Source organism: Megascapheus bottae, chromosome 3 (genome assembly GCF_031878675.1).
Source record: "Megascapheus bottae isolate mThoBot1 chromosome 3, mThoBot2.hap1, whole genome shotgun sequence".
NCBI lineage: Eukaryota > Metazoa > Chordata > Mammalia > Rodentia > Geomyidae > Megascapheus > Megascapheus bottae.
In genome coordinates, this window is record NC_143511.1 from 62637967 (window position 1) to 62657635 (window position 19669).

A 19669-nucleotide genomic window follows, 5' to 3' on the forward strand; every position below is an offset into this window, starting at 1 on the left:
CAGTGGGCCCAGGAGCAGACAGGCAAAAACGAACAAACAAATAAAAAAAAACCCCATATAGCCAGAAGTGGGGCTGTGCCTCAAGTGGCAGAGCACTAGCCTTGAGCAAAAAGTATCCAAGGACAGTGCCCAGGCCCTGACATCAGGCCCCAGGACTGGCAAAAAATAAAGAAAATCAGTCCCCAGTCTGACTTTGTATAAAGATGTGGTGGCAACGTTAACACTCAGCTCCAGGCTGGGCTTGGAGCACTCTGTGAAGCCCTGGGTTCCACCCCAGCACCAAAGATCAGAGCGGGAGTGAGTAAAAGGCTCCTCCCTCCCTGTCAGGTCAGGACGGTCCCATTCCCTGGACCATCACCAACCCGGGCAGATTCATCGCAGCCCACAGACCAGGACGCCCCCTGCCTCCTCTGATGTCACCTATCCTTTGCCATGCCTCCCCACCCAACACTGGCCAGCCACTAAGGGGCTCCACTGAGGGCCGTCCCACCCGGGGCCTTCCAGGAAACCTTCCCGGGTGGAGTCATCGCACTCTGACTCCTTCCCAAGCCTCCAGACTCGCAGTGTTTGGAAGATGTTTTCAAACAGGAACCCACAGCACAAAGACCTACAGAAGGTGGGCCTCTCTGCCCACGTCCTGTGTGGCCTCCACTAGACCCCCGGCCTCTCGGAGCCTTTGTTTTAGCTCGGTGATGGGGAGCCCATCTCCAAATGACACCTTTCCCTTGACGGCGCCATCCCTTCTCTTGACCACACTCTAAGTGAAGTTAGCTTTTGGGGGTGGTAGCAGTAAGGGGATCTGAACTCGGGGCCAAAGTGCCGGCTAGGTAGGTGTTCTACTGCTTAGAGCCATGCCTCAGCCTTTTGTTTTTGTTTGCTTTTCAGGTAGTGTCCACAGAACCGCCTTCACCCACATCCCTGAGAGATCCCTCAGCACAAGGCCCCACTCTGGGATGGTGTCTGGGCCGTGTGACAAGCTAGCTGCATGCTGGGGATGGCCGCTTCTTGACCCTCAATCAAGTCCTTCCCTCACCTTTCCTGTCATCTACCCAACCCCAACACTGGAGGAAGTAGGGTATGGCCAAAGATGCTAATGGGATGCTGGCGTTCCTCTGCCAGCCAGGCCTAAGAAAGGCCCTGCCAGATTGGGTCTCCTGTGATCTCCTTTGCTGAGCACCCACTGCTGATCCGACCCGTCCAACTTACCTCCCAAACACGCCTCAGACCTCCCACCTGCCTCCACTTCCACAGCATGGCCACACCCTTTCACCTGGTCTTCAGGTCTCAGCCACGATCATCTGGCCTGCCTCTGGTCTTTTCAAACTACGTAAATCTTCAAACTATATAAACTCATGGTGATTTTGGCTGTAAACTGAGCACTCGGGAGCCTGAGATGGATCTCCCGTTTGAATCCACCCTGAGCAAGACACTATCTTAAAACAAGAACAACCAAGTATGCACATTTTGAGCATAACATGGCTCTCTGCCTTTCAGCCTCCCTAGATCTGGGGATATAGGCTAGAAATGCATGACACTTTCAAGTCCTCCAAGGCCCGTTTCCTCCAGCCTCAGGGCCTTTGCACAGGCTGTTCTCCTCCCTGTTCCTCCAGCCAGCCCCATTCTCCACCCTTGCCTGCTCAGCCTTTACTCAGGTTTCAGAGCTCAGCTCACAAGTTCCTTCCTTAGGGAAGCCTTCTGGTCCCCTGGCCCAGGGCCTGACATGCTCTCTTTTGCACATTCCTCACTCTCTTTCCCCTCAGGCACCTGTCCCGGGTTTTGTGGGGCCCTGTGATTACTGTCTGAGTCCCTTTCATCTGGGAGCCTGCGAGGGCAGGGCCTGGATCTGTTTTGCTCTGCTGTGCCTCGAATGCTGGGCTTATATTTCACATGCAGAAAGCGATCGATACAGGAACAAAGATCCTGTTGAAAAATTAAATGGGAAAATAGAAAGAGTCTTAGCAAATAAAGGAATGGGCCAGACTCTAGGAAGTGTCTGGCGAGTGGATTCCAGGTTTACACACCGAGGTGGGTGGATCTGTGGCCTTTCTCCAGGGTGGGCCAGGGGCCAAGCCACTCCTGGTAATGGCAAGGAGAAGGTTAATGACCAGCCAACCACCCTACCAGCCTCAAAGCTCCTTCCTGCCATTAAATCTGCCATCCTCACCAGGCCTCTCCTTCAGCAACCAGCACAAGAGTAGCCTTCAGTGACCAATCCAGCAGAGCCTCTGCAGGGTTGACTGAGGAAAAATAGGTGCAATCTGGTGACAGTGAGGACAAACTCCAGCTGCATCACTACCTGGCCGTGCAAGTTACTACCTGTGACCCTAGCCACGAGGCTGCTGTGAGGATTAAAGGTAGTGCTGGGAAAACTGGGTATCCACATGCAGAAAACTTAAACTTGACTCTTACCTCTCACCCTGCACAAAAATCAAAGAACTCAAAGAAACACCTAAAATCATAAATCTACTATGAGAAGGTGTTGGGAAAACTCTGGAAGTGATAGGTACAGGAAATTATTTTTTGAATAGGACTTCAACCGCCCAGAAAATAACAAGAATTGACAATGGACTACATCAAATTAAATAGTTTCTGCACTGCAAAAGAAACAACTACCAGAAGCAACAGACAGCCCACCAAATGGGAAAAAATCTTATTCAGCTATTTAACAGATAAAGGGTTAATGTCCAGAATATATAAACAGTTCAAAACTTAAAGAGCTTGTCAGAGGCCAATGGTTCATGCCTGCAATCTTAGCTATTTGGGAGGATATCTGAGGGTCATGTTTCAAAGCCAGCCCAGGAAGGAAAGCCCATGAAACTCTTACCTCCAATTAACCACCAGAAACCCAGAAGTGGCTCTGTGGTTCAAAGTGGCTCAAAGTGGTAGAGTGCTAGCCTTGAGCAAAAAGAGCTCAGGGACAGTGCCAAGGCCTTGAGTTCAAGTTCCACAACTAACTACAGACACACAGACACAAAAGCAATCCAACCAACTAATGGACAAACCAACAGTTCTTCATAAAACCTATGATAGATGTATGAAGAAATGTGCAATACCAGGCTGGGAGTTTGGCCCAGCAGTAGCGTGCTTGCCTAGCATGCACCATGACGTGGGTCCAATTTCTTGGTACCACATACACAGAGAAGCCAGAAATGGCGCGGTGGCTCAAGTGGTAGCCTTGAGGAAAGCCCAATGACAGTGCTTAGGCCCTGAGTTTAAGTCCCAGGACTGGCAAAAAACAAACAAACAAAAAATGTGCAATACCTTTAGCTATAGAGAAATTCAAATCAAAGCTACACTAAGATTCTGTCTCAACTCAGTGAGCATGGCGTCCATCAAAAACAACAAAGGCACGGAGAAGGAAAGCTCATTCACTGTCTGTGGGGATGTAAACTCGTGCAACCACTATGGAGAATCCTCAGAAAAGTAAAAACAGAACTTCCTGATGACTCTGCCATACCACAACTGGGCACAATTCCAAAGGAGAGGAAATTAATATACCAGAAAGACACCTGTATACCTGTGCATATGGCAGCACTGTTCACAACAGCCAAGTGATGAAATGAACGTTTGTGCCCAACAACACATGAAAAACCATGGTATATATGTACACATATATCATGGAATACTATTACACACTATAAAAGAAAATGAAATCATGTTATTTGTGGAGAAATGGAAGAAACTGGAAAACATGAGGTTAAGCAAGCCAAGCCAAGCTCAAAGAAAGCCAAATACCCTTCTGTCTTTGTCCATAAGTGGAAATTAGATCTAAACATCATACTTACCTAAGGACATGTAAATACACATACATACCTGTATACATATATACATGTCTATCAGAACAAAAGAACACGATTCTAACTTTGGAACCATTTAGGAGGATGTAGGAAAGGGAAAGGAAGAAAGAGGGTGAAGCATTTTTTTAAAAGTACATTGCGGGGCCGGGAGTTTGGCCTAGTGGTTAAAGTGCTTGCCTAGCATGCATGAAGACCCCGGTTCTATTCCTCAGTACCACATACATAGAAAAAAAAAGCCGGAAGTGGTGCTGAGGCTCAAGTGGTAGAGCTCTGGCCTTGAGAAAGTCCAAGGACAGTGCTCAGGCCCTGAGCTCAAGCCCAGGACTGGCAAAAAAAAAAAATAAATAAAATAAAAGTACATTGCAACTGTACATGAAGACAATATAAAGAGTCTCCATGGAAGTTGTTGTTCAATAAGTGGGGAGGGGAGGGAGTTGGAGGTGGGGCTACAGGGAGGGGGCAGGCTTACCAGGTAAGAGAGTGACCATGAATAGAAATCATGTAGTTTGTTTACATGGATGTAAACAGAACAACAAAACCTATGAAATGGTTTCAAGAACTGGAGAGAGGGACACGACCGTGATGGTTTGTCTGGGAAACACTGTATACATGAGTGGAAATGTCACAGTGAAGAGTCTTAGGAGGGACTCCTTGGCTTCCTGTGCCATGTTGGTGTGGATGGCTGGCAAGCAGGGTCAGCTCGCGTCTCTCCATGTCCTCCTCCCCACAAGACTTTCAGAGCCAAGCAAAAAAAAAAGCTAAAGTAAACCACCCTCTTTTCTAATGGATTCAGATGAATTCACTAGCATAACATCAGGCACAACTCCAAGAGGAGGCACTAGGTAAGGAGCCGTGTGAGAGGCCATGTGTGCTTATGCTGTATCATGATCAATAACTGACTTCAAGATGAAAATGTCACTTCTGTCTACACAGGTAGGCCTTTTAAATGTGGAATCTGGTTTTCCTTTTTCATTGATTGCCCTAGGCTAGCTAGTGCTGTCACAGGGCTTTGAGACAGTTGTTGTTTTTTTTTTTTTTGGTGGTTACTGTTTTTGTTTTGTTTTACAAATCATCTTAACATTTCTGAGAGTGGGATGCCATCTTCTGCTTCTTCTTTTCCTCTCTCTCTCTCTGTCTGTATATCTCTGTCTCTTTCTTTTTTTCCCTCTTTTTGGTGCTGTTCCTGGGACTTAAACTCAGACTCTAGGTGCTGACCCTGAGCTTTTTAACTCAAGGTTACTGCTCTATTACTTGAACCACAGCTCCACTTTTGGCTACTTTTTTTTTTTTTTTTTTTTGCCAGTCCTGGGCCTTGAACTTGGGGCCTAAGCACTGTCCTTGGGCTTTCTCAAGACTAGAGCTCTACCACTGGAGACATAGCACCATTTCTGGCTTTTTCCCATATATGTGGTACCAAGGAATCAAACCCGGCTCTTTGTGCATGCTAGGCAATCACTCTTACCACTAAGCCAAACTCCCGGCCCACTTTTGGCAGTTAATTAGTGTAGTCTCATGGGCTTTCTGGCCACAGCTGGCTTTGAACTGCTATCCTCAGATGTCAGCTTCCTGAGTAGCTGGAATTAGGGGAGTGAATCATCGGCACCTAGCTTGCTTTTTCCTTCTCAACCCATTATAAAACAATAAAACCTTCCAGAGAGCTTAGGTTTTTTTTTTTAGTTTCTCTGTTTGCAGAGAGGCTGGGAAGGCCAGAGAGCCCAGGAGGATCCTGGGTTCCAGCAGCAACTCAAGTCCCTGGCCCAAACAGGCCTCTGATGGCTCAGGCCCTTTCTTAGTCTAGCGCCCCAGGATCTATCCCAGCTGTTCGACTCCCACCCAGAGATAGACCCAATGCAGCAGGAAAGTCCCCTACACACTGGCTCTCAGCTCCTACACATGCTACAGGACTCTGATCACAATGCCCACCAAGTCTATAAGCACCTAAACCCTCAGGCAATCCCTGGGTTCATTTCCCAGAGACCTCTCCTGCAGGGTGACTCCTCCATCAAGCCACCCCTAAGGTCTGCTCCCAAATAGTCTAGAAGGTTCTCTGGCCTGGTAGTGTTAGCCTGGCTTGGTTATTAGGCTACTTGATTATGGACTATAATCTGTATTACAGACAGATTGCCAAAATCTTCAGAGAAATACAATGTCTATTGTGTCTCAGCTTTGAAACATAGAAAACATTCACAGAAACAGTTATACTCCTGATTAACTTGATTGTCTGAACAAAGTTTGTCTCTATGTGCAGACAAATATTCTTTTCTCCTACTCCAACTCAGACTCACTGCACACACACACAACCTGCTCCTACTTGCTTTTCCGGCTTCTGCACAGGGAGGGCTACAGAGTGGCCTGCAGACTCCACCCTAAGAGCCCCCACAGCCCCTCAGCATGGGCCCCAGGCCCGCAGAAGAGAAGCCGTGCTGTGAGCCTGATGGGCTCCGAAGGATGTTGTCTGTGATTTCGTCAGCTCTCAAGGTCCTTCTGGGCAGATGGAGGCGTGTGAGGTTGGTGATACTGTGTTCCCGGGCAGATCTGCTTGTAACCTTCTGATGCCAGACTGGAAGTTCTCCTAGTCCTCAATGCTGGCTGGCATCTACCGCACCCCCTCCCCGGGAACCCCAGAAATGTCAGTATACAACAGGGAATGGGGCCTGCCACTTTACAGTTGGTAAAGTACTTTTAGAGCCTTCAAGGTTTTGAACACTACAATGACCCACCTATCAGACAGAGCAAGTATTCACCATCCCCATTTCACAGAGGGAGAAACTGAGGTTCAGAGAGGTGAGGTAATGGTTGCCCTCACTGTCCTGTCCTATAGAAAGCAGATCCCACAACTTGCCCAGCACCCCTCTTCCCCCCTCCCCCCAAAGCACCTACAGCTCTAAGTATAGCTTTCCTGAGCTGGAAGCCCCGGGAGGCTGCGATGAATCTGGCTTGTTGCCACCCTCCCAGGCCTGGAAGCCTCCGTACGTGGGTCGCTGAAGTGAAGTTCATTCTGATCAACAAGGCTGGAAATGTGCCCCAGTGTGAGGGGCAGGGACACAACATAAGAAGGGACAGGACTTGCCTGAGGAGCACGGCAGTGGTGGGGCCAGGTCTCTTTCCTGCGCTCTGTGCCACAGTGCCCCTTGTCGTCTGCAATCCTGGATTGTAAGCCACTGGCTGGGGCTCATTGCCGTCTCCTCTTGCACTGGCCAGGCCCTACCTGGTCCAGCCAGGTGTGCAGGAGAAGCCCGCAGGAGGGCGGCCGTCTACAGTGGCTCTGACTAGCCAGTGAGGCCAACCCCTGGTACAGCCTGAGGAAGAGTACCAGGGAGCTGCCCACCTGCTGAGTAGCCTGTGCCACGCCCGGCCTTGCCAACACCTGACACCATATCTCACTTCAGCCTGTGGCTGCACCATTATGATGCCACCTTGCAGGAAGAGGTGCAGAGGGATCCTGACTAGAGGCCAGCCAGCAGGTGAGCTAGGCTGAATCCCACACAGCTGACAGCCAGAGAGAAGGCAACTCTGGGGGCTATGGCCTCATAGAGCCCCCCTAGCCCCCATCATCTGGGTGGTGGAGGAATTAAGACTTTTAGGCCTGAGGACACAGACTGCCTTGTGGACATCATATCTCCAGAGGCTGAGTGGGGGCAGAGGTAGGGTTCCACCACTGGTCAGCTCTCTGCAAACTCTAGACACGGAGGCGGTAGCACAGGAAGCTAGAACCAGCTCTTAGCAAGTCCTCTCTGTGAGTGACACCTCTGTCCCTGTACCCAACCTTGCCAGATGCTAGACAAGGCCCTGTCTCCATTGGCCACACTTCCCTGACTGTAAAACAATGCAGCAGACAGGTGGAGGATGCAGGGGTCTTCATGGAAGCCGCTCATAGATCTGTGTATGGGAACAGAAACTAAGAACCTGGACTCTGAAGGGAGGCAGCCAGGACACAGACGCCCCCTCCCCCCAGGGCCCCCAGAGCTGAGGGCTTTCCTGGCCTCAGTTTGCATCTGGAAAGGGGAAGTAACAGGAACAAAGGCTGAAAGCAAGCATTGCAGAGTGTTTATGCTGACCACAGGGCTGAGAGAAGAAATCACTGACTAGTGATTTCACTTTTGGGTGCCTTTGCTTTCTTCACTGGAAAAAGAGGGGTAACAACAGTACCACTCAAAACCTTGAGGCTTCTATGCCACATTGCAGGGGGTTAGACAAGGTGGACCTCAGCTCTCTGACCTGCCTCCTCCTCCTCTTCCACTCTGTTCCTGTCTGCTCTTCCAGGTTCTGTTCTACCTCAGATTCTCCTCTAATCTCATCTTTTGCTAGGGCTTCCCATTACCATCAAGTGTTTATAATAAAACAAGCAAGTGTATTTTCTCTGTAGGTTAACTTTATTGAGACACAATTTACATACAATATAGCAACTTAAAAATAAGCCGGGCATTGTGTCCTATGCCTGTACTTCAGAGGTAGAGGTAGGAGGAACTCAAGTTTGAGGCTAACCTGGGCAAAGTTAGAGAGGCTCTGACACAGAGACAAAATGACTCAAGTGGCATTGCACTTGTCCTGAGCTCAATTCCCAACAGAGTGGGAGAGAAGAAGCCAGGCCTGGAGGTACACTAGGCAAACTGAAGCAGGAAGATTGCAAGTTCAGCCTGGGCCACACAGCGAAAGTTTGTCTCAAAAACCAAAATCAAAAAGAAAACAAATGAAATGGGAATATTAAATAACAGTAGCCACTCCATGAGTCTTAGGAGGACTGAGTAGGTGAATGCAGGCAAAAATGTTAGACTTACGGACGCATACGTGGGAATCAGAGTTTGTCAAACAGCCGAGTCCAGCCTCGTGTACTCGCTAGTACTAAGCTCTCTTGTACTAAGACCTCTTCATGGTTCACTGGAGATAAGTCTCATGGGCTTTCCTGCCCAGGCTGGCTTTGAACCATGATCAGAGTTTTCAGAGTAGCTAGGATTACAGGCGTGAGCCAGTGGTGCCTGACTATCAGGGCCCTTTTATATAAGGAGATTAACCTTTTTAGCTCTGAAGAATTTTGAGCACTTCCATTCAAATACAGCCATGCCGCTGTCCTGTCTAAAAGTAGCCTGTGGCTTCCACTGCCCTAGATGAAAAGTCCCAGCTTCTTCCCGAGATACAGTCTTGGCGAGTGGTTTCACCTCTGGATGCCTTCGCTTTCTACATGCAAAAAGAGGAATAGAAATGGTATCTCCTTCACAAACCTGGAGGATTCCATGCCATGCTGGAGTGGGGTTAGACAAGATGGACTACAGCTCTCTGACCTCTTCCTCCTCCCTCCTCTTCCTCCTCCTCCCCCCGCATTCTGTTCCATTCTGCTCTTTCAGGCACAGCTCTACCTCAGGACTTCTGCCCTGGCTGGTCCATCCCAGGAACTAGCCCCACTCGCTCATTCCTTCAAGCCTTTGCCCAAGTCAACTTACAAGTTGACTGAAGGGCATAATCCCCCAATCTAGCCTCCCTCCCATAGCTTCAGCCTCCCTCCCCTTTAGTTGTCCATTTTTCTCTCAGCCTTTACTCCTTATCTGATTAAAGCTTCTTCAGGGCAGATCTTTGGGGTTGTTTTGTTTACTACCAAACTCCACTGTCACCCCCAGCTCCTAGGACCTGCTCAGCACAAGGGATAATTGGGAAACATGGTAGATCGGCTTAATGAGTGAACGCTCATCATCAAGGGATGTTCATCATCACCAACACTATTGTTATTATTGTTATTATTGATTCTTCAAGGCAGCCCTATACCCCGACTCCTTGACAGCTCCAAATCCATGACCACACCCTCCTGTCTGCACTCACCACTCAATTATAGCAAGGATCATAATTATAACCTTAATGATACCTTTTTCCACTTAGGATGAACCAAAGGAAATTACTATATATACATATTTTTTATGTCAAAAAATGGTTGAAGTGGGGCCAGGAGTTTGGCCTAGTGGTAGAATGCTTGCCTAGCATGCACGAAGACCTGGGCTCAATTCCTTGGTACCACATACATAGAAAAAGCCAGAAGTGGTACTTAGGCTCAAGTGGTAGATCTCTAGCCTTGAGAAAGACCATGGACAGTGCTCAGGCCCTGAGCTCAAGCCCAGGACTGGCAAAAAAGGAAAAAAAAAAAAAAAGGTAGAAGCTGGGCACTGGTGGCTTATGTCTCTCATCCTAGCTACTCAGGTGCCTGAGAGCAGAGGATTGCAGTTCAAAGCTAGCCTGGGCAGAAAAGTCCATGAGACTCGTATCTCCCACTTTTGAGCCACAAATGGCTCTGTGGCTCAAAGTGGTAGAGCAAAAGTGCTCAGGGATAATAGCCCAAGTTCAAGCCCCTTGACTGACCTTAAAAAAAAAGTCAAATATGGCCATTTTGCATGGTTTAACCGTTTTCCATAGTACAGGCAGGCGCTGCAGAATATCACCCCTCCAAAAAACAACATTTATCCAGCAGTGTGAAGTCACCTGGTCCTCCAAGGGCTACAACTCAGTGCACCGCTCCCTGCTCTGAGGGGGCTGTGCTCCAACTACAGACTGAAAATAACAGGGCCTTGTGGCATTGTCCCAGTCTCTCTGAAGATATATATACATATATATATATGCACATATATATGTATATCTACACACAAAACTGAAACAATCCCAGTTCAGAAAATAAAAGCTGAAGGAGAAAACCCCCGGGGAAGAGGCTAAAACCTTTTGTTATCCTGAGTCCATTTCTCTTCCTCCAGAAGGCTCTGCTACAGGCTTGCTAAGTCTAACCCTGGTTATCAGCACTGACCCTGCACCCATTCCACAGATGGGCAAAGTGAAGTCCAGCAAAGGAAATGGCTGATCTAAGCTCACTCTGTGGGGCCTAACCTAGATCAAGTGGCCTATGCTACTTGTCTCGTAGGCCTTTCCCCTGGATTACTGCTTCTGCCACCCACACTCAGGAAAGGTAGCTTTCTGGTGGCGACTTTGAAAATGGAATGTTCAGCAATGGTTAGCAGAGTAAAAGCATCTTCACTGTATAATAACGTCTTATCTGTGACAGCTTAACCTGGGTCTCTTTATTGCTACCATCCTCAGGCTATCAAAGTCCCTGAAGGAACTGCCTGAGAGCAAAGGGCAGGGCAATACCATGCTCATGGACTTTTGCTCTTGGCTGCAAATTACCCAGTCAAGTCATTGCCACGGCAAATCTCGACATCACTGCCAGTGGGATCCTGGGATTCAGGTTCCTGGGAGGCCTGGTTTGCTGTGTGACCTTTGCCTGTCACATCGTTTTGGGAGCACATGACTATCAAACAAAGGGGACTGGATAGATGTTTTCTAAAAATCTCTTTCAGGGGTTCAATACTCCCATAATTTTCTTTTTAAAAAAAAGTATCACTATAGCTGAGTGTGGTGGCATGCTCATGATACCGGCTACTCTTGAGACCTAAGTAGAGGACAGAAGTATAAGACTTTATCTAAATAATAACAATAACAGATAACAAAGAGGGCTGTGACTCAAGTAGATTGCCTATGCAAGGTCCTGAGTTCAAATCCCACTACCAGAGACACACACACACACATACACACACACACAATACACACAATACATACAATGAACCAGTTTAAGGTGACTTCACTATCCAGAACCTGTCATATTCCTACAGCAGCCTACTGTGGCATGAACCAGACAGGCAGGAACATGGGCTCCAGGTACCACATGTGTGCAGCTGACAGGGACACAGGTAGCACTTAAGCCTGTGCTTTGGGGCAGCACATATACTTAGTCTGCTTTTATGAGGGGATAATAACATTCATTTGTGGTCCAACCCCAGGTCTTGGGCAGCTCTAAGGGGCCACAGGGCAGGGTCATGCTGGCTCCCTTTCAGCCCAGGAATCCCATCATGGTACAAATTCTCATCCAACCTCTGCATAAACTCCTGCCCAGGGTACAAGAAAGATCATGAGTGAGGGGTGGGTCATGAAGGGTAAGAAAGAGGGAAAGACTTAAGAAATAAATGATTTCCAGAAAGTGCTCCTTAATCAGGACAGGTATCAGGAAGGGGGAGGGGGAAGTCCTCCGGGGCAGGAAGAGCTTGGAGACTGGCTGGCTCCACCTCGCTCTACACCAGACAAGAGGTGACTGGAGGCACCAGAAGTTCAGGGTTCCGGTCCCCCAACACACAGGTGGGGTCTGCCCTAAAAGGATGTTGAGTAACCCCAGCTCGGGAGCAGAAGTGTTATCCCACTTTTTCTCTGACCAGGGACACTGGCAGGGGACAATTCTGCCTGGAGGGTTAAGGGACTAGATCACTGCCCCAGGGTGGGGATTCGGAGGAGGAGGGTGAGAAGTGGTTTCCAGCTGTTTCAGCCAGTGAGATCCCAATCACCATCAGCGTGTGAAAGGGCCAGAAAGACCACCCAGTGGTCTTGTTTATCCAGAGAGCTTGGAACCACAGTGCCTCCCAGACCGGGGTTTGTTTCCCCCAGCTCCATGCAGACATCACTCCTCTGGTGCTGTTGCTCATCTGGAGGTCCAAGAGCAGCCATCACGCTGTCCCACCTGGCGGAGGCACGGAAGTGGGCTCCAGGAGATGGCCGGGAAGCGCCCCAGGAGCCCTACCCTAATCTCAGTCGCAGGTGAGGGTCCTCCTGGGTCAGTTCCAGGAAGCTCCGTGGCTGAGGGTCCGGCGACCGCCCGCGCTGGCCTCCTCCAGCCCCAGCCCAGGCCACTCTCGGCGAGCGCACAAGGCAAGCCCCACCCGCACGCCTAGGTCGCCTTGCGGGGGCCCTGGGAGGCTTCTCCGCCCTGTTTTCCTTAGCGGGAAGCGAAGGCCCAGCTGGTCACCCAGCCAGGTAAAGGGGGGGGTCACCCGGGCCACCAGGGGGCCTGCCCGGGCCGGCTGGCCGCACCCAGGGCGAGCCGCCTCTCCGCCTCCCCGCACCGGGAGGGGCGGACGGTGCTCAGCGTGCCCTTCCGCCGTCGAGAGCCCGCAACCGCTCGCCGAGGAGGGGTGGGGGGCCGCACTGCGCCCGCTCTCCCGATGGGGAAACTGAGGCCCGGGGGGGGGAGCAGGGCTCTGTGCAAGGTCACGCAGGGGGCTGGAAGCCGGGTCCCCGTGGCGCGCGGAGCCCAGCATCCCTCCGCCTGCCCGAGCGGCCGCCGGGGTTGGGGGGCGCACGCGCTGGTCCCGCCCGACGCCCCTCCAATGCAGCCGATGTGGGCGCAGCCCGCCCTACCTTGCTGGCGGCCCCGCAGGTGGCGGCGGCGGCGTCGCACTCCGGCTCCACGCTCCGCGCCGCCCGCTGAGTCCCCGCGCCCGGCGCCGCCGCCTCCCCGCGCGGCCTGGCGGGCGGGGCCGGGAGCAGGCGGGGCCTGGGTGGGCAGGACCGAGGCAGGCCACGCCCCCGCCCGCCGGTCCGCCCGCCGGTCCGCCCGCCGCCGAGCTCTCGCTCAGTCTGCACGCCGGCGCGCCCGCATCCCGCAGAACCGGGGCGGGTGCCGGAGACCTCTGCGGGGGATCTCCAGACACGCCCGGTTGCGCCTCGGGCTTTCCTTCCTCCAGGCTAAGCGCGAGCGGGCGCGCGCGACCTTCCCGGGCCTCAGTTTACCCCTCCGTGAAATGGAAGCAGGACTGCCGTCAGCTTTAGTGGCTGAGGGCTGGATCAGAAGACGCCAGGCTCGGGGAAGCGCTGCGTTTCTGGGGCGCGTCCTGGAGGGCGCCTCCTTCCCCCGACGGTCAGGAGGGGGCGCTGCCGCGAGCCTGCCCAGCCCCCCCCATGGTGACACGAGTGTAGGGGCGGGGCGGGGGGCATGAGCCAGGCACGGAGCACCTGCTGTACCTCTCATCACTGTCGCACCCCCATTTTGCATGCACACGGCTCACAGGAATGCTACCCTAGGCAGCCCCCACCCCGGCCACCCCCTCCCCACAAAGCCCTTGTTTTCGTGCAGTGGTTCGGCTCAGAGCCCAGAACGGTGCCCAGCACACAGTAGGCCCTCAGTTGTGGAGAGATTAAACAAGCGTACTGTGCAAGTGTGTATACTTTATTACATTGACCCTACCCGCCCTTTTTATCTGGTCGTAACTCCATCTCATAGATACGAAAACAGGACGGATGCTTGCTTGCAAGCTCCTGGAGACCTCTTTAAAGACGCCAGGGCCAGGGGCTCTGAACTCAACGGAAGAGCTGGCTGGGCCTTGGCTATGTCAGGAGACAATGCAGCATCTGCCTCAGAGGCTCAGGGCTGGATCCAAAGGGGCCCCCACTCAGTGAAGTAGTCCCCGCACCTGGGGTGGTTTATGGGCTCAACCTCTGGGCACTCCAGACCATTTGAATTGCACCCGTGGGGGGGGGGGTAGGTGCTGGTGGCTCATACCTGTGACTTTAGCTACTTAGGAGGTGGAGAGAGATCTGTAGGTCAAGGTTCAAAGCCAGTGTGGGCAGACAAACCAAGAGACCTTATATCCAATTAACCAGCAAGATGCCAGAAGTGGAGGTGTGGCTCAAGTGGGAAGAGTGCCAGCCTTAAGCAAAAAAGCTAAGCAAGAATGAGAGGCCCTGAGTTCAAGCCCCAGTACAGTATAAATACACACACACACACACAATCCTGAGTAGATCCATGACGTAGATCTGGGATGTAGTTTGGGTATCAGGCAGCATGTCTGACTAAGGCTAAGCCATCTGTTAGCACCGTCTAGGGGCCCTTAGTGGGGTAGACTAGTCCCAGGGCATCAGCACAGCCATCTTTATTTACTCGGCCACACATCGGTCAACAGCTTGCTCAGGGGGTGTGTGTGTGTGTAGCTGTGTCTGTACACGACTCACGGTCTCCATTTACCTACCAGCCCTGGAGCTTTTCTATGCTGTGGCTCTGTGCCCACAGGGGAGAGGGCTGCGAGATGATGCCAGGACAAGGGTCTGCTGGGTACTCCGTGGAAGGGGATGTGGGATGTTCTAGAGTCCTCCAGTCCCTTTACTGAGAGGAGGTCCTCCTAGGTGACTTTCCTCCTGTAGAAAGGTGCTGGACCTTGGCTTGTGGGGCCAGGTAGGAATGCTTATTGCTGGAAGACTGTCCCCACCTTGGGAGGGGCTCTGAGGATCAGATCCTCCAGCCTGGAAGGCAGCAGCCCCTGGGGAAGGGGCAACAGCTGTGGTGCAGGGCCAGGAACCTGATACCAGGGGTGGGCTCCAGTCGCCCTCCAGGAGGTGGGCAGGCTCCTGGGAGCAGGAGCAGTGCTAGCAGCAGACCCAGATATCCTCTGCATACCCTGCCCCCATGCCGTGCCTGCTGTGTGCACAGATCTCTGATAAAAAGGGTTTAGCTCCAATTCCAGTTTGACCAACAATTCAAATTCCCTTTTCTTTGCTTCCCCATCCCTTCCCCACCCCTTTCTTTGTGCTGGTCCTGGAGTTTGAACTCAGGGCTTGGGCATTATCCCTGAGCTTTTGTGCTTAAGGCACTTGAACCACAGCTCTATTTCTGGTTTTTTGCTGATTAACTAGAGATAAAAAAAATCTTATGGCCTTGGAAGTGGCACTGTGGCTCAAGGAGTATGACAGTAGCCTTGAGCTGAAGAGCTCAGGAACAACTCCCAGGCCCAGAATTCAAGTCCCATGACTGACCTTTCCTGCCCAAGCTGGCTTCAAAGTATGATCCTCAGATGTCAGCTTCCGCAGTAGCTAGGAATACAGGTGTAAACCACCAGTGCCTGCCTTGTTTATTTTTAGTTTTTGCTATTTGTTGTTTGAGACAAGGTATGTCTATGTGGCCCATGTGTGGCTCCAGTGGTCCTTGAACGACCTTCTGCCTCAGCTTCCTGAGTGCTGGGATTATGTTTTCCTTGGTTTGGAGCTAGGTTCATACAGGAGGCCACAGCCCAGCCATTCTCTGCTGAGGGTGGAGAAGAGGGGAGGACAGGAAGAGAATAGCAGAAAGATGGAGAGGGAGAAGAAAGAAATGGAGAAGCTAGGCTGCTGCCTGTGAAGGGGAATTGGATTTCAGGCTGGGGCCAGAGCCCCGGGCCCTTGTGGCTGTCTCCTTTGGGAGATGGCTGCCCACTACAAGGAAAGCCGTTCTCTGGGCTATGTACCAGTATCACCTACCTCCTCCCTCTTGCATGCCCTGCGAGATTGATTCCTTAGTCAGCATGGTAATCTCAGGGTTTCAGTGGCCAGCTAGTAGGGTTGAGCCAGGGCCCCAGGGTCCCCTCTAGCCCACCACCCTTCATGGAAACCGTCTCATGGTGGAAGAGCCTCAGCAGGGGGTCCCAGAGCTTGGTCATCGGAGCCATGTGAATATGGGACAAGTGCTGAGCACGGTGTGGGGGAAGCTGGGTGCCCCCTCGTTCACACTCTGGGTGGCAGGAGGGGTGGTCTGGGTTTGGTTATGGCCTGGTTCAGAATAGGAGACTCCACGAGAACTATGAGGAAGGAAGCAGCTCATGTAGAGCCTGGAAGCTTCTAGAAGAGCCTCCCCAGAGACCTGCCCTTCCCTGCCCTCACCTCCAGGAGAGTGACACAGGATCCACAGCTGGATGCTGGTGGCATGCGCCTATCATCCTAGCTACTCAGGAGGCTGAGATCGGAGGATTGTGGTTTAAGCCAGCTTGAGCAAGAAAGTCTGTAATATTCTTGCCTGCAATTATCCAGCAGAGAGCCAGAGGTAGAGTTGTGGGTTGAGTGCTAGCCTTGAGCAAAAGAAGCACAGGGACAGAGCTCAGGCTTTAGGATCAGCACACCCAAGACAATGTTACCCAGACCACTTGTGGAATAGGGTGGGGTCCCTGAGCTGAGAAGGACCAAGAAGAGTCCAGGACTGGTCCAGGGCAGGGCTATAAACCCGAGTGCTGCCCTTGCCTGCCAATCTGGGGGAGGGGAGTTTCTGCTGCATCATTGGTCACCCCAGGGAGCAAGAGAGATGACCCTGTGACTCGTGTGGGGCCCCCAGTGGGTACTAAAGCAGCATTTATTTCCCAGCCTCATTCCACGTTCCCCGTGGCTTCCCTGGGGAATCCCAAGCTGGCTCTGGGGATGATTCCCGGTACACAGGACAGCCTGCAAGGCCCATTGGCACTGCAGAGTGACTGCTACCTAGAGACGAGAACCCTGAAGAGCAGCACCACCAACACTGCCAGAAATGGCAGAGCTGAAAGGTCTCAGCATACCCTGTCCATCAGGGAACATTTGGTGACAGCAGGTAGAGTTCCAAGGCTATTTCCAACAGTGGTGGTGGTTTATGGAGGAAGTTTATATGGATATACTGGGGAAACACCCCAGGGGACCCCACGCTCTCACCTGCCATGTGCTAAAGTGCTCTGTGTGTGTATGCAGGTGACAGGTGTGACATTGCTGAGAAAATGCCAACTAGTGGCTTCCCAGAACTGTCCTGATGGGGAGACCCCAAGTTCGGGGTCATGTGGAATGGGGTGCCAGGCCTGACCTCTAGGGGGCCTGCTCACTGGGGTGAGAAGGGCTTTGGTCGGTGAGGGGCAGAGTCAGGCCTCGCCCTCCCCATCCTCCTCGCTGCCACAGCTCTCCCGCACGGGCCTGCCCCGGGACGCCCTCCTCTCCATGTACTCCGCCTTCAGTCTCTCCAGCTCCCGGAGCTCGGCCTCCAGCCGTTCCTGGTGGGCTGCCCGCCGCTGCTGCAGCTGCTTCATGGGGAAGGGGTTCATGTCGTTGAAGGCGATATTCATCAGCTTCCTGGCAGGAAGATGTGGTCAGCACAGCACAGGGCCCACAAGGGCGGGGCCTTCCTGGGCACCCAGACACCCTGGGGCCCAGCTCTGGCACCTGACCTCAGCGGCTCCCCTTCCAGGGAGAAGAGAGGGAATAAGAAGGTATTTCCACCCAGCAGTATATACTGGGATAGGAAGGAGCTAGCAGGGCAGTTAACTCAGTATGGAAAGGGGTCTTGGAAGGCTTCCTGGAAGAAGTGACATAGCAGGGGAGTTTTTTTTCCCCCCAGACCTGGGGCTTGATTCAGGGCCTGAGCACTGTCCTTGGGCTTTCCTCAAGGCTAGAGCTCTACCCCATTCAGCCACAGCACCACTTCTATGTATACAGTACCAAGGAACCCAGGGCTTCATGCATGCTAGGCCACACTCCGAGCCCAGGGGTAGAGTTTTGATTAACAAAAGCTGACCAAGATGGGGTGGCCATGAGGCATTGTGAGCAGCATAACTGTGAGGACTGAGGGCAGAGCCCAGGTCTGGGGTGTCCTGGAGGAGCAGTGTCTACTGCGCACACGTGCAGCCTCTGCCTCCTGTTCCAGGGTGACTGTGGTCTGGGGGTGCACAGTAGACAGAGGGGTAGGTAGGGCTCACCGCTGGTCGCAGATGGTCTTGGTAAAGAAGCGCAGGTACTGGTAGATCTCCAGGCCATCCTGCAGACGCAGGATCTCTTCCTCATTGTATTTGAAGATGGCCAGGGCGTAGCGGAACACCACCTGAGCCAGTGGAGTCCCGTGAGGTGTAGGAAGTGAGGGAGGCACTTCCAAAAGCAGAAACCAGGGCAGGGCAGAGATCCTGGGTAGCTCTGGAGGCACGAGGCAGGGGCAGCCAGTGGGTGGGAGAGAGACTGAAGACCCCAAGCTAGGCAAATTGAAATCTAGGTATTTAGATTGGGTCTCGGCCCTGTCCTTGAACTTCATGATGGGTGAAGTGCTGGCCCATGGACCTAGCTAGTGAGGTCAGTACAGTGTCATTTTTTTTTTTTTAATCTTATGAGTCATGGGGCTTGAACTCAGGGACTGGGCACTGTTCCTGAGCTCTGTTGCTCAAGGATAGCACTCTACCACTCTGAGCCACAGCCCCACTTCTGATTTCTGGCAGTTAGTTAGAGCTAAGAGTTTCATGGATTTTCCTGCCTGGGCTGGCTTTCAACTGCAGTCCTCAGATCTCAGCCTCTGGAGTAGCTAGGATTACAGGCATGAGCCACCAGTGCCCGGATAGCACTGTGTCTTCCCATGGGACTTTGATAGGTGATTCTGTCCCAGATTTCCAGGCAATAACAGGGTAGGGACTGGCCATGACCCAAGCTCTAACTCCCACTCAGGTCCAAACAGGAACATTCTCAGAGGACTCCACTTCCTCTCATATGTGTACAGAACTTCCGCTTACAAAAGTAAGCCCCGATAGGGCGCTCAGGTCTTTCCCATCTCAAGACTAAGAGATGGGTGAAACCAAGAGCTCACTCGGCCGGTGCCTACCTTGGTCCCTTCATACAGGAAGGCATCCCAGACCCGCAGGAGGATGTCACTGACGAGACTGTCCGCAAAGACCACCAGGAACCAGTTGAAGGTGATGAGGGAGAGGTCCACATGGCGCTGCCCCAGGTGGGCTACCAGCCGCGGCATCTTCTCTGCGAGGAGGTCCTGGAGCACCCGCTGGTCCACCTGCAAGGTGATGGGCGCCTGGTACCGTGGCCTGGGAAGCAGCTGCCTCCCCCCTGCCCATCCCAAACCCTGTTTCCATCATCCTGGAAGGAGCAGCCAAGTGGCACATCACCTGCTGCTTCTGACAGGCCAGCCACAGGCTACACCACTCTGCTCTGGTCCCTGGCCCCTTGGCTTACCCAGATCTTGAGCTCAGAGATACTGTCTTGTGCACACAGGCCCCAGGGGCAGGGAAGCATGGGCCCAAGGCTTCTATCTGCTCTCATACCAGGCCCAGCTGTAGGAGTTTCAACATCCTGCCACGCGGGACTCCAGGAGTGTCCTCCACAGGCCGTGATGCTGCAGGCAGAGGCTGCCATGACCTCTTCTGGTGGCCATGCCAGGCCTCTACCCCGGCTCCACTGGACCCCGATGGTTTCATACCAGCCTGGCAGGTTAACATTCTGAGTCTCCTGGAGGATTCGTGTATGAGCTGATGTGCTGCCTGACCTAAGCCAGG

General features: G+C 52.5%; 2 protein-coding genes across 4 annotated transcripts in view; both read right to left on the minus strand.

The window, feature by feature from the left end:
- The window catches only part of Coro2a (coronin 2A), a 50178-nt gene extending 37076 nt beyond the window's left edge, over positions 1-13102 (minus strand). Inside the window, exon 1 of one of the 2 annotated variants that reach the window (XM_090330308.1) lies at positions 13011-13102. The gene's annotated coding sequence lies outside the window, so the exon portion shown is untranslated. Of the gene's footprint in view, positions 1-6867; positions 7126-13010 lie in introns of those variants that run through there. The other variant, XM_090330307.1, reaches the window with a different exon arrangement.
- Positions 13103-16275: 3173 nt separating this feature from the next.
- Tbc1d2 (TBC1 domain family member 2) overlaps positions 16276-19669 on the minus strand; it is a 42276-nt gene continuing 38882 nt past the window's right edge. For both annotated transcript variants that reach the window (XM_090330309.1, XM_090330310.1), the window contains 3 exons: positions 18985-19170; positions 18101-18222; positions 16276-17477 (listed from right to left, as the gene is read on the minus strand). In XM_090330309.1, coding sequence (XP_090186435.1) covers positions 17270-17477; positions 18101-18222; positions 18985-19170 — 516 coding nt within the window. In that variant the 3' untranslated portion in view covers positions 16276-17269. The remainder of the gene's footprint in view (positions 17478-18100; positions 18223-18984; positions 19171-19669) is intronic.